This window comes from Salvelinus namaycush, chromosome 4 (genome assembly GCF_016432855.1).
Source record: "Salvelinus namaycush isolate Seneca chromosome 4, SaNama_1.0, whole genome shotgun sequence".
Classification (NCBI taxonomy): Eukaryota; Metazoa; Chordata; class Actinopteri; order Salmoniformes; family Salmonidae; genus Salvelinus; species Salvelinus namaycush.
This window is the reverse complement of record NC_052310.1, coordinates 3,154,876-3,167,672: the sequence shown is the minus strand read 5'-3', so window position 1 is coordinate 3,167,672 and position 12,797 is coordinate 3,154,876. Positions and strand designations below refer to the sequence as shown.

Here is a 12,797-nt window from a genome sequence, read left to right as displayed (position 1 = left end):
AGGAGGAGCGAGGACGGGAAGAAGTCCTGAGGAGAGAGAGAATGAAGAAGGGTTGAGAGGTGAGGTGGAGGGAGGATGAGTGATGGAGAAGAGGGTGTGTGTGTGTGTGTGTGTGTGTGTGTGTGTGTGTGTGTGTGTGTGTGTGTGTGTGTGTGTGTGTGTAATCTAGGGCTGGGCTGGTTCTGTGGATAAGATGAGCCTGTGGAACAATGGGAGGATGGTGCTGTCACTGAACTCATCAGGTCAAGGTGAGACTAATGTACCCTGACACACACACACACACACACACACACACACACACACACACACACACACACACACACACACACACACACACACACACACACACACACACACACACACACACACCAAACTCCTACCCCCTGGCCAAGCCCTCATTTATGTACGTAGATACACAGATAAGCTGTCTATTAAAGGTCCTGTTTAGTTTTTCAAGAAACCTCACACACTCAGAGACACATTGACGGACACTCAAGAGACCTACACACAGACCGACACACAGAGGCAGACATACACGGACACAGACTGAGCTTGGATTTCCTATTGTCTCCAGGCACAGTCTCGTTTAACAGTCTGATTCTAGGTGCTGAGATTACCTGAAGAGTTGGTAACTGGGGGAAAGTGTTTGTCGTAATGATAGTGTTACTGTTGACCGTGCTACTACAGCACACACCCACTGCAGAAGCCATCGGTGAGTACCACCACGTATACCGTCTCTAGGTTTCCTTCACGCGTCCATAACACCGACAGCGGGGAATCAATGAGTCACTGTTACAGCATACTAGGGTGACATTGTAAAATACTTGTGTTACTTCCCGTAACTTTCAGTAGAATAATGTCAGGACAACAGTGGACATATAGTTGTATATGGCTCGGGAATCTAGTCGGGCCTCCATTGGTCTTCCTCTCCATGTTGTGTGTACTGCATAGTAAGACTGATGAAGTGTAGACTGTGTGTTTTTCGCTTTAGAAACCTGTGCATGACTCACACTAGAAAACGTTTGCATTTCAAGACTTGTTGTTAAACATAACACTAATTTGTCTTGACAGTCATTTACATTTTTTCTGCTGACGATGGATCTTAGGTCTAAAACACTTTCTCCCTGTCTCTCTCTCTCTGTGTGAGCATGTTTGGATGAGTGCGCATAACCTGGGAAATCAAGGTCATGTCACAAATGGCACCCTATTCCCTATATAGTGCACTACTTTAGACCAGGACCCCTAGTCCACAGACCATTAGGCTGTGAGAGATTGGTACTGCTCAGATTTAGTGCGCTTCTGTTCTGCAGCCAGGACCCACGGTCCTCTAATGGCCATAGTCATTAACTCAGCTCTGTTCTGCAGCCAGGACCCACGGTCCTCTAATGGCCATAGTCATTAACTCAGCTCTGTTCTGCAGCCAGGACCCACGGTCCTCTAATGGCCATAGTCATTAACTCAGCTCTGTTCTGCAGCCAGGACCCACGGTCCTCTAAGAGTCTTTCACTCTACAGCTGCTATTTGCATACGCTCTTTGAAAAAAGGGTTCCAAAAGGGTTCTTTGCGGAGGGGGATAGGGTTCTACCAAGAACCGTTTTCATCATAATAATATTTTTGGGAGAACAAGGGTTCTTAGTAAGGCAAACGGTTCTACCCAGCACCAAAATGGGTTCTCCTATGGGGACAAACCCCCCAAAACCCTGTATGGTTCTACTTAGCACCTTTTCTTGTACAGCCACCTGAGTCAGCTGTACCCTCAGCTCTTCTCTGGTCACTGTCTGGCGCTCAGTAGGGTTGGCTCTAAAACTATCCATCACACCTCCTCCTGTAACCATCACACCTCCTCCTGTAACCATCACACCTCCTCCCTGTATCCCATTCATACCTCCTCCTGTAACCATCATACCTCCTCCTGTAACCATCACACCTCCTCCTGTAACCATCCCACATCCCACCACCATCCCATCACACCTCCTCCCTGTTGTCAGGAGGGCTATCAGGTTGGCTGATGAGAGGGGGGGTGCTCAGAGTGTGTGGGATCCTCTGCTTGGGATTCTTAATTTGTCTGTCCCGCTGTGATTTTGACGCTAAGGTCAGGGGTGGACTGTTCTGCTGTGGTGTCGAGACTTTTGTCGGGAGCTGAGGTGGGCTGTTCTGCTGGCTTCTCTGTGGGGGTGGCCACCTCTCTAGTGGGTTGTTCTCTGTCACACGCCATCCCCCTCACCCTCTCCTCCAGCAGTCTGGTCCTCTCCTCCATCCCCCCTCACCCTCTCCTCCAGCACTCTGGTCCTCTCCTCCATCCCCCCTCACCTTCTCCTCCAGCACTCTGGTCCTCTCCTCCATATCAGGAGGAGAGGACCAGCTCCTATCTCCTAGCCCTTAGCTCCTATCTACTAGCCCTTAGCTCCTATCTCCTAGCCCTTATCTCCTAGCCCTTATCTCCTCATTGCTTCCATCCCTGTCCCTCACTGGGTTCGAACCGGGGACCTGAACCTACGAGGTCCGGAGTCTGCTGGTTTTCTGTTCTACCTGATCATTCATTTCACCCACTTGGTGTCCCAGGTCTAAATCAGTCCCTGATTAGAGGGGAACTATGAGGGAAAGCAGTGGAACTGGCATCTAGGTCCAGAGGTGAGTTTGTCCAGCTCCTATGCCCTAGCTCCCAAACATTATAGTTCCTAGATCCTAGCTCCAATCCACTTGCTCCTAGCTCCTATATCCTATTCTCTAGCTCCTTGTTCCTATCCCCTAGTTCCTAGTTCCTATCCTCTAGCTCCTATCTCCTTTATATCCTATCCCCTAGCTCCTATTCCATAGTTCATAGTTCCTAGCTCCTATCCCCTTGCTCATAGTTCCTAGCTCCTATCCCTTTGCTCATAGTTTCTAGCTCCTATCCCCTAGCTCCTTTATATCCTGTCTCCTATCCCCTAGCTCCTATTCTCTAGCTCATAGTTCCTAGCTCCTATCCCCTTGCTCATAGTTTCTAGCTCCTATCCCCTAGCTCCTTTATATCCTGTCTCCTATCCCCTAGCTCCTATTCTCTAGCTCATAGTTCCTAGCTCCTATCCCCTTGCTCATAGTTTCTAGTTCCTAGCTCCTATCTCCTTTATATCCTATATCCTATCCCCTAGCTCCTATTCCCTAGTTCATAGTTCCTAGCTCCTATCCCCTTGCTCATAGTTCCTAGCTCCTATCCCCTTGCTCATAGTTTCTAGCTCCTATCCCCTAGCTCCTTTATATCCTTTCTCCTATCTCCTATCCCCTTGCTCCTATTCTCTAGCTCATAGTTCCTAGCTCCTATCCCCTCGCTCATAGTTTCTAGTTCCTAGATCTTATTTTCTAGTTCCTAGCTCCTATCCCTTATTTCCTATCTCCTTTATATCCTATATCCTATCCCCTAGCTCTTATTCCCTTGCTCATAGTTTCTGGCTCCTAGATCCTAGTTCTTAGCTCCTATCCCCTAGCTCCTACCGCCTTTATATCGGATCTCAGGTCCCCTAGCTCTTATTCTCTAGCTCCTATCCCCTAGCTCCTAACTCCTATACATCCTCGCTCCTACAGGTGTTCTTCCTTTAAAAGTTGCGACGTACTGCAGCACAGCTGCAGAATTCTATGGCACGTTATTTAAGTGTCAACCATTGTTGCCAGAGCTCAACACTTTTAAAGGAAGAACCACTGTAGCCCCTATCTCCTAACTCCTAGCTCTTATACATGCTATCTCCTACCTCCTAGCTCTTATACATCCCAGCTGGCTCCTGGTTGTGTTGCTTCTCTCTGTCTCTCTATGCTGTCAATAGAGATGGTTTACAGCCGAAGGGAATTACTCTACAGTCGTTTGTTCCCTTGTGGACAACCATTGATTAACTTGTTCTCTCTCTATATATATGGAGACTTCTCCTGACCAGAGCCCTTAGGCCTGTCCCCATAGAGATAAGCTGCCATGTGGGACTCACGTTGTCTCTCCTGATTCTGCACAACATGCCGAAGTGAAAAGGTCCAATATTGACAGACCGTGTTGTTAACAGACAGACCCTTCTCCCCCCTTTCTCCTCCAGCTCTGGACCCGTGTTCTGCCTACATCTCTCTGAATGAGCCTTGGTGTAATACAGAGTACCATCTGAAACACTCCTCTATAAACCTCTCTCCTCTCCTCTTCTCCCCCCCCTCTCCTCTTCTCTCTTCTCTCCCCCGCTCTCCTCTCCTCTTCTCTCCCCCCTCTCTCCTCTCCTCTCCCCTTCTCTCTTCTCTTCTCTTCTCTCTCCTCTCCTCTTCTCTCCCCCGCTCTCCTCTCCTCTTCTCTCCCCCCTCTCTCCTCTCCTCTCCTCTCCCCTTCTCTCTTCTCTTCTCTTCTCTCTCCTCTCCTCTTCTCTCCCCCCTCTCCTCTCTTCTTCTCCCTTCTCTCCCCCCTCTCTTCTCTCCTCTCTCCCCCTCTCTCTTCTTCTCTCCTCTCTTCTCTCCCCACCTCTCCTCTTCTCTCCTCTCTCCCCACCTCTCCTCTCTCCTCTCCCCCTCTCCTCTTCTCTCCCCCTCTCTCTTCTTCTCCCCTCCCCCCTCTTCTTCTCTCCTCTCTTCTCTCCCCACCTCTCCTCTTCTCCTCTCCTCTCCTCTCTCCCCACCTCTCCTCTTCTCTTCTCTCCTCTCCTCTCTCCCCACCTCCTCCCTTTCTCCTCCAGCTCTGGACCCGTGTTCTGCCTACATCTCTCTGAATGAGCCTTGGCGTAATACAGAGTACCATGTAAACCACTCATCTGGCAGTGTGCCCCTGTGTGACAGCCGTGTGTCAGGGGAGTGGTACCGCTTCACAGGGATGGCTGGAGACGCCATGCCTACTTTCTGCATCGAAGAGAACCACTGTGGGACCCACGCACCCATCTGGCTCAATGGGAGCCACCCACAGGTTAGTAGACTAGAGGTTAGAGAGGCGGACCAGCAGCCAGAAGGTTGCTGGTTCAAACCCTGTGTGCCGGACGATACAAAAAAATAGGAAACTAAACTGCCAGCCTACCTGCCGTTGTGGCACTTTATGTTCTCTTGATCTAGTGGCTCCACGTGCAATGAACTTCCAACCAAATGAACAGTAACGTATTCCCCTCTCCCCTCTCCCCCTCTCCCCCTCTCCCCCTCTCCCCCTCTCCCGTAGCCCCAGGATGGTATCATGACCCTTCCTGTGTGTGCCAGCTTCAATAATAACTGTTGCCAGTGGAATGCCAGTGTTGATGTGAAGGCCTGTACAGGAGGATACTACGTCTACCGTCTGCCCAGACCTTCTGTCTGCTTCCATGTCTACTGCGGACGTACGTCTGTCTGTCTGTCTGTCTGTCTGCCTGCCTGCCTGCCTGCCTGCCTGCCTGCCTGCCTGTCTGCCTGTCTGCTTCCATGTCTACTGCGGACGTACGTGTGTCTGTCTGTCTGTCTGCCTGCCTGCCTGCCTGCCTGTCTGCCTGTCTGCCTGTCTGCTTCCATGTCTACTGCGGACGTACATGTGTCTGTCTGTCTGTCTGTCTGTCTGTCTGTCTGTCTGTCTGTCTGTCTGTCTGCCTGTCTGCCTGTCTGCCTGTCTGCCTGTTTCTGTTTTGTCAGTGTGATTAATTATGAATGTGGTATGAAATGTATGGTTTATGAATGTGGTATGAAATGTATGGTTTATGAATGTGGTATGAAATGTATGGTTTATGAATGTGGTATGAAATGTATGGTTTATGAATGTGGTATGAAATGTATGGTTTATGAATGTGGTATGAAATGTATGGTTTATGAATGTGGTATGAAATGTATGGTTTATGAATGTGGTATGAAATGTATGGTTTATGAATGTGGTATGAAATGTATGGTTTATGAATGTGGTATGAAATGTATGGTTTATGAATGTGGTATGAAATGTATAGATTATGAATGTGGTATGAAATGTATGGTTTATGAATGTGGTATGAAGTTCCCATGAAGGGAATGGAAGTAGTCGACATGTTACCATGTCTATTTGTTTCTCTGTGTAGATGTGGTAGACCTTACCTACCTTCACATGTTCTGTATGTCCTGTAGATTTCTATGACATATGTGATGAGGTGGAGTGCAGTGGACCTCAGTGTCCAGAGTCGGACTGCCGCTGTGCTACTGGAACAACCCTGGGACCAGATAGACAGACATGTCTCGGTGAGAGCGGGAGGGAGGGGGAAGAGAGAGAGGGGGGTGGGGGGGGGGGGGGAGAGGGGTGATGGAGTGGTGGGGGGGGGAGAGAGATTGACTGAATGTGCTGAGTCATTAATTCACGAGGAGAGGAGGAGACGTGTGCCAGCCAGCCAGAGATGGATGGGTGGGTGGCGAGAGGGAGGGAGGGAGGGAGGGAGGGAGCCTTCACTACATCCTAGTCTAATGGTGGGTGACAAGCGTGCTCTGAAAACCCTGAGAGCTTTTATTATCATACTATCCACCTATCAACCAAATCACTCTCTCTACTACGCTGAGAAATTATCTCTCTCTCTCTCTCTCTCTCTCTCTCTCTCTCTTCCTCTCTCTCTCTTCCTCTCTCCCCTCTCTCTCCTCTCTCTCCCCTCTCTCTCTCTTCTCAATTGATCTCTCCACCTCCCCTATCAAATCTCCTCCTTTTTTTCTGTGACCTCTCCTCACTGCTGTGTCTGTCTGTGTCTGTCTGTCTGTCTGTCTGTGTCTGTGTCTGTGTCTGTCTGCTCACTGACTCCTCTCCAGATGTGAATGAGTGTGAGCAGGGGAACGGAGGTTGTAAGGAGGTATGTGTGAACACCAAGGGGTCCAGACAGTGTGAGTGTGGACCAGGCAGGGTACTGGAGGAGGATGGACGCAACTGCAAAGGTAGAGTCAGACCACCGTGGGGGGTGTCAAGTTACAGTAGCATAATGTACTACCGTACCCATAATGCTCTGTGTGTAATATCTGGAACACAGTAACTGGGTGTCAGACTTGGGTTCAAATAGCATTCGTTATCTTTCACTAGATTGAGATTGCCCGACACAATGGAACCAATGGAATAGTTACAAAAGTGCAAACTCCATCCAAAGTGTCCTCCCCCTTCACATCCTTTATCCCTTCTCCCCTCCTCTTCCTCCTCTCCCTCTTCTTCCCCCTCCTTTCTCCTCTTTCTCCCCTCCCCTTATTCTTCCCTCTCCTCCTCTCCCTCTCCCTCTCCCTCTCTGCCTCCTCTCCTCTCCTCTTTCTGCAGAGATAGCAGGGTGCTACAACAACAACGGAGGCTGTAGCCATGGCTGCTCTGTACTACAGGACTCTTATCACTGTCACTGTCCCCGAGGACTGGAGCTGGGGGACGACAAACGCACATGCCAGGGTGAGACCAGAGAGTGTGTGTGTGTGTGTTTGGTCGTATCCTCCAGTCCCTGTGCAGTTAACTGTATCATGAAACTCTTCACCTGTATGGTCATGTGTCGTGTGGCAAGCAGCTCCATACAGGACCTAGTAAGGGACCTGGAACTCATCCTGTCCAACCCATGTTTAACCCCTTCCACTGTGTATGTGTGTGTGTGTATATGTGTGTGTGTGTATGTGTGTGTGTGTGTGTGTGTGTGTGTGTGTGTGTGTGTGTGTGTGTGTGTGTGTGTGTGTGTGTGTGTGTGTGTGTGTGTGTGTGTGTGTGTGTGTGTCCAGTCCCGGTGCAGTGTAGCAGCAGCTCCATTAAGGTGTCGGTTCTAAGGGACCTGGTGGGGGGCCTGGAACTCTCCCTGTCCAACTCGTCATGTCGCGGCGTCTCCAACGGAACACACATCAATCTCAGCTTCAGCCTCAAGACCTGTGGAACAGTAGTGGAGGTAGGACTAGACACTAGCCCTTACCCTAGCCATGACACTATCCCCTAGCCCTTACCCTAGCCTTGACACTAGACCCTAGAATCTAGCCCTTACCCTAGCCTTGACACTAGCCCCTAGATCCTAGCCCCTTACACCCTAGCCTTGACACTAGCCCCTAGATCCTAGCCCCTTACACCCTAGCCTTGACACTAGCCCCTAGATCCTAGCCCCTTACACCCTAGCCTTGACACTAGCCCCTAGATCCTAGCCCCTTACACCCTAGCCTTGACACTAGCCCCTAGATCCTAGCCCCTTACACCCTAGCCTTGACACTAGCCCCTAGATCCTAGCCCCTTACACCCTAGCCTTGACACTAGCCCCTAGATCCTAGCCCCTTACACCCTAGCCTTGACACTAGCCCCTAGATCCTAGCCCCTTACACCCTAGCCTTGACACTAGCCCCTAGATCCTAGCCCCTTACACCCTAGCCTTGACACTAGCCCCTAGATCCTAGCCCCTTACACCCTAGCCTTGACACTAGCCCCTAGATCCTAGCCCCTTACACCCTAGCCTTGACACTAGCCCCTAGATCCTAGCCCCTTACACCCTAGCCTTGACACTAGCCCCTAGATCCTAGCCCCTTACACCCTAGCCTTGACACTAGCCCCTAGATCCTAGCCCCTTACACCCTAGCCTTGACACTAGCCCCTAGCCCATATTTTTTTTAAAAATATTTTTAAAATTTAATTTCACTTTTATTTAACCAGGTAGGCTAGTTGAGAACAAGTTCTCATTTACAACTGAGACCTGGCCAAGATAAAGCAAAGCAGTGCGTCACAAACAACAACACAGAGTTACACATGGAGTAAACAAACATACAGTCAATAACACAATAGAAAAAAAAGAAAGTCTATATACATTGTGTGCAAATGGCATGAGGAGGTAAGGCAATAAATAGGCCATAGTAGCAAAGTAATTACAATTTAGCAGATTAACACTGGAGTGATAGATGAGCAGATGATTATGATCAGATGATGTAAGTAGTGATACTGGTGTGCAAAAGAGCAGCAAAGTAAATAAGAACAATATGGGGATGAGGTAGGTAGATTGGGTGGGCTATTTACAGATGGACTATGTACAGCTGCAGCGATCGGTTAGCTGCTCAGAGAGCTGATGTTTAAAGTCAGTGAGTCTCCAGCTTCAGCGATTTTTGCAATTCGTTCCAGTCACTGGCAGCAGAGAACTGGAAGGAAAGGTGGCCAAAGGAGGTGTTGGCTTTGGGGGTGACCAGTGAGATATACCTGCTGGAGCGCGTGCTACGGGTGCGTGTTGTTATCGTGACCAGTGAGCTGAGATAAGGCGGAGCTTTACCTAGCATAGACTTATAGATGACCAGTGGGTCTGGCGACGAATATGAAGCGAGGGCCAGCCGACTAGAGCATACAGGTCGCAGTGGTGAGTGATATAAGGCGCTTTGGTAACAAAACGAATGGCACTGTGATAGACTACATCCAATTTGCTGAGTAGATTATTGGAAGCAATTTTGTAGATGACATCGCCGAAGTCGAGGATCGGTAGGATAGTCAGTTTTACTAGGGTAAGTTTTGCGGCATGAGTGAAGGAGGCTTTGTTGCGAAATAGAATGCAGATTCTAGATTTGATTTTGGATTGGAGATGTTTGATATGAGTCTGGAAGGTTTACAGTCTAGCCAGACACCTAGGTATTTGTAGTTGTCCACGTGTTCTAGGTCAGAACCGTCCAGAGTAGTGATGCTAGTCGGGCGTGCGGGTGCGGGCAGCAAACGGTTGAAAAGCATGCATTTGATTTTGCTAGCGTTTAAGAGCAGTTGGAGGCCATAGGAGTATTGTATGCCATTGAAGCTCGTTTGGAGGTTAGTTAACACAGTGTCCAAAGAAGGGCCAGATGTATACAGAATGGTGTCGTCTGCGTAGAGGTGGATCAGGGAATCACCCACAGCAAGAGCGACATCATTGATGTATACAGAGAAGAGAGTCGGCCCGAGAATTGAACCCTGTGGTACCCCCATAGAGACTGCCAGAGGTCCGGACAATAGGCCCTCCGATTTTACACACTGAACTCTGAGAAGTAGTTGGTGAACCAGGCAAGGCAGTCATTTGAGAAACCAAGGCTATTGAGTCTGCCGATAAGAATGCGTGATTGACAGAGTCGAAAGCCTTGGCCAGGTCGATGAAGACGGCTGCACAGTACTGTCTTTTATCGATGCCGGTTATGATATCGTTTAGTACCTTGAGCATGGCTGAGGTGCACCCGTGACCAGCTCGGAAACAAAATCAAATCAAATTTTATTTGTCACATACACATGGTTAGCAGATGTTAATTTGAGTGTAGCGAAATGCTTGTGCTTCTAGTTCCGACAATGCAGTAGTAACCAACAAGTAATCTAACCTAACAATTCCACAACTACTACCTTATACACACACGTGTAAAGGGATAAAGAATATGTACATAAAGATATATGAATGAGTGATGGTACAGAACGGCATAGGCAAGATGCAGTAGATGGTATCGAGTACAGTATATACATATGAGATGAGTAATGTAGGGTATGTAAACATAAAAGTGGCATAGTTTAAAGTGGCTAGTGATACATGTATTACATAAAGATGGCAGATGCAGTAGATGGTATAGAGTACAGTATATACATATGAGATGAGTAATGTAGGGTATGTAAACATTATATTAAGTGGCATTGTTTAAAGTGGCTAGTGATACATTTTTTACATCAATTCCCATTATTAAAGTGGCTGGAGTTGAGTCAGTATGTTGGCAGCAGCCACTCAATGTTAGTGGTGGCTGTTTAACAGTCTGATGGCCTTGAGATAGAGGCTGTTTTTCAGTCTCTCGGTCCCTGCTTTGATGCACCTGTACTGACCTCACCTTCTGGATGATAGCGGGGTGAACAGGCAGTGGCTCGGGTGGTTGTTGTCCTTGATGATCTTTATGGCCTTCCTGTGACATCGGGTGGTGTAGGTGTCCTGAGTGCACAGCGGAGAAGATACGGTGGGATTCGAAATGGTCAGTGATCTGTTTATTAACTTGGCTTTCAAAGACTTTAGAAAGGCAGGGCAGGATGGATACAGGTCTGTAACAGTTTGGGTCTAGAGTGTCACCCCCTTTGAAGAGGGGGATGACCGCGGCAGCTTTCCAATCTTTAGGGACCTCGGACGAAACAAAAGAGAGGTTGAACAGACTGGTAATAGGGGTTGCAACAATGGCGGAGGATCATTTTAGAAAGAGAGGGTCGAGATTGTCTAGCCCAGCTGATTTGTACGGGTCCAGGTTTTTCAGCTCTTTCAGAACATCTGCGATCTGGATTTGGGTGAAGCAGAAGCTGGGGCCGCTTGGGCAAGTAGCTGCGAGGGGTGCGGAGCTGTTGGCCGAGGTTGGGGTAGCCAAGAGGAAAGCATGACCAGCCGTAGAGAAATGCATACACCCTAGCCCTTACACCCTAGCCCCTACACCCTAGCCCCTACACCCTAGCCCCTACACCCTAGCCCCTACACCCTAGCCCCTACACCCTAGCCCCTACACCCTAGCCCCTACACCCTAGCCCATACACCCTAGCCCCTACACTGTAGCCTTTAAACCCTAGCCCATACACCCTAGTCCTTACACCCTTGCCTAGACCCTAGTCCTTACACCCTAGCTTACACCCTAGCCCTTACACCCTAGCCTATACACCCTAGCCCCTAGCCTATACACCCTAGCCCCTAGCCCATACACCCTAGCCTTGACCCTAGTCCCTACACACTGTCCCGTACACCCTAGCCCCTACACCCTATCCCTTACACCTTAGCCCCTACAGCCTAGTCTAGACCCTAGCCCCTTCACCCTAGCTTAGACACTAGCCCTAGCCCCTACACCCTAGCCCCATGCCTAGACTCTAGCCCCTACACACTATCCCGTACACACTATCCCTTACACCCTAGCCCCTACACCCTAGCTTAGACACTAGCCCTAGCCCCTACACCCTAGCCCCATGCCTAGACCCTAGACCTTACATCCTACAACCTAGCCCCTACACCCTAGCCCCATGCCTAGACCCTAGCCCCTACACCCTAGCCCCATGCCTAGACCCTAGCCCCTACACACTATCCCGTACACACTATCCCTTACACCCTAGCCCCTACACCCTATCCCTTACACCTTAGCCCCTACAGCCTAGTCTAGACCCTAGCCCCTACATCCTAGCTTAGACACTAGCCCTAGCCCCTACACCCTAGCCCCATGCCTAGACCCTAGCCCCTAGACCTTACATCCTACAACCTAGCCCTTACATCCTACACCCTAGCCCTTACACACTAGACCAGACCCTAGCCCTTACATTCTACACCCTAGCCCTTACACACTAGACCAGACCCTAGCCCTTACATTCTACACCCTAGCCCTTACACACTAGACCAGACCCTAGCCCTTACATCCTACACCCTAGCCCTTACACACTAGACCAGACCCTAGCCCTTACATCCTACAACCTAGCCCTTACATCCTACACCCTTGTCCTTACACACTAGACCAGACCCTAGCCCTTACATCCTACAACCTAGCCCTTACATCCTACACCCTAGCCCTTACACACTAGACCAGACCCTAGCCCTTACATCCTACAACCTAGTCCTTACACACTAGACCAGACCCTAGCCCTTACACCCTACAACCTAGCCCTTACATCCTACACCCTAGCCCTTACATCCTACACCCTAGCCCTTACATCCTACAACCTAGTCCTTACACACTAGACCAGACCCTAGCCCTTACATCCTACACCCTAGTCCTTACACACTAGACCAGACCCTAGCCCTTACATCCTACACCCTAGTCCTTACACACTAGACCAGACCCTAGACCTTACATCCTACAACCTAGCCCTTACATCCTACACCCTAGTCCTTACACACTAGACCAGACCCTAGCCCTTACATCCTACAACCTAGCCCTTACATCCTACACCCTTGTCCTTACACACTAGACCAGACCCTAGC

At 49.5% G+C, this 12,797-nt stretch overlaps 1 protein-coding gene across 1 annotated transcript in view; it reads left to right on the top strand.

The window, feature by feature from the left end:
* Positions 1 to 448: 448 nt before the first annotated feature.
* The window catches only part of oit3 (oncoprotein induced transcript 3), an 18,075-nt gene continuing 5,726 nt past the window's right edge, over positions 449 to 12,797 (top strand). The window contains exons 1-7 of the mRNA XM_038990993.1: positions 449 to 712; positions 4,674 to 4,897; positions 5,141 to 5,294; positions 6,040 to 6,150; positions 6,703 to 6,825; positions 7,193 to 7,315; positions 7,633 to 7,793. Of these exons, the coding sequence (XP_038846921.1) occupies positions 655 to 712; positions 4,674 to 4,897; positions 5,141 to 5,294; positions 6,040 to 6,150; positions 6,703 to 6,825; positions 7,193 to 7,315; positions 7,633 to 7,793 (954 nt within the window). The 5' untranslated portion in view covers positions 449 to 654. The remainder of the gene's footprint in view (positions 713 to 4,673; positions 4,898 to 5,140; positions 5,295 to 6,039; positions 6,151 to 6,702; positions 6,826 to 7,192; positions 7,316 to 7,632; positions 7,794 to 12,797) is intronic.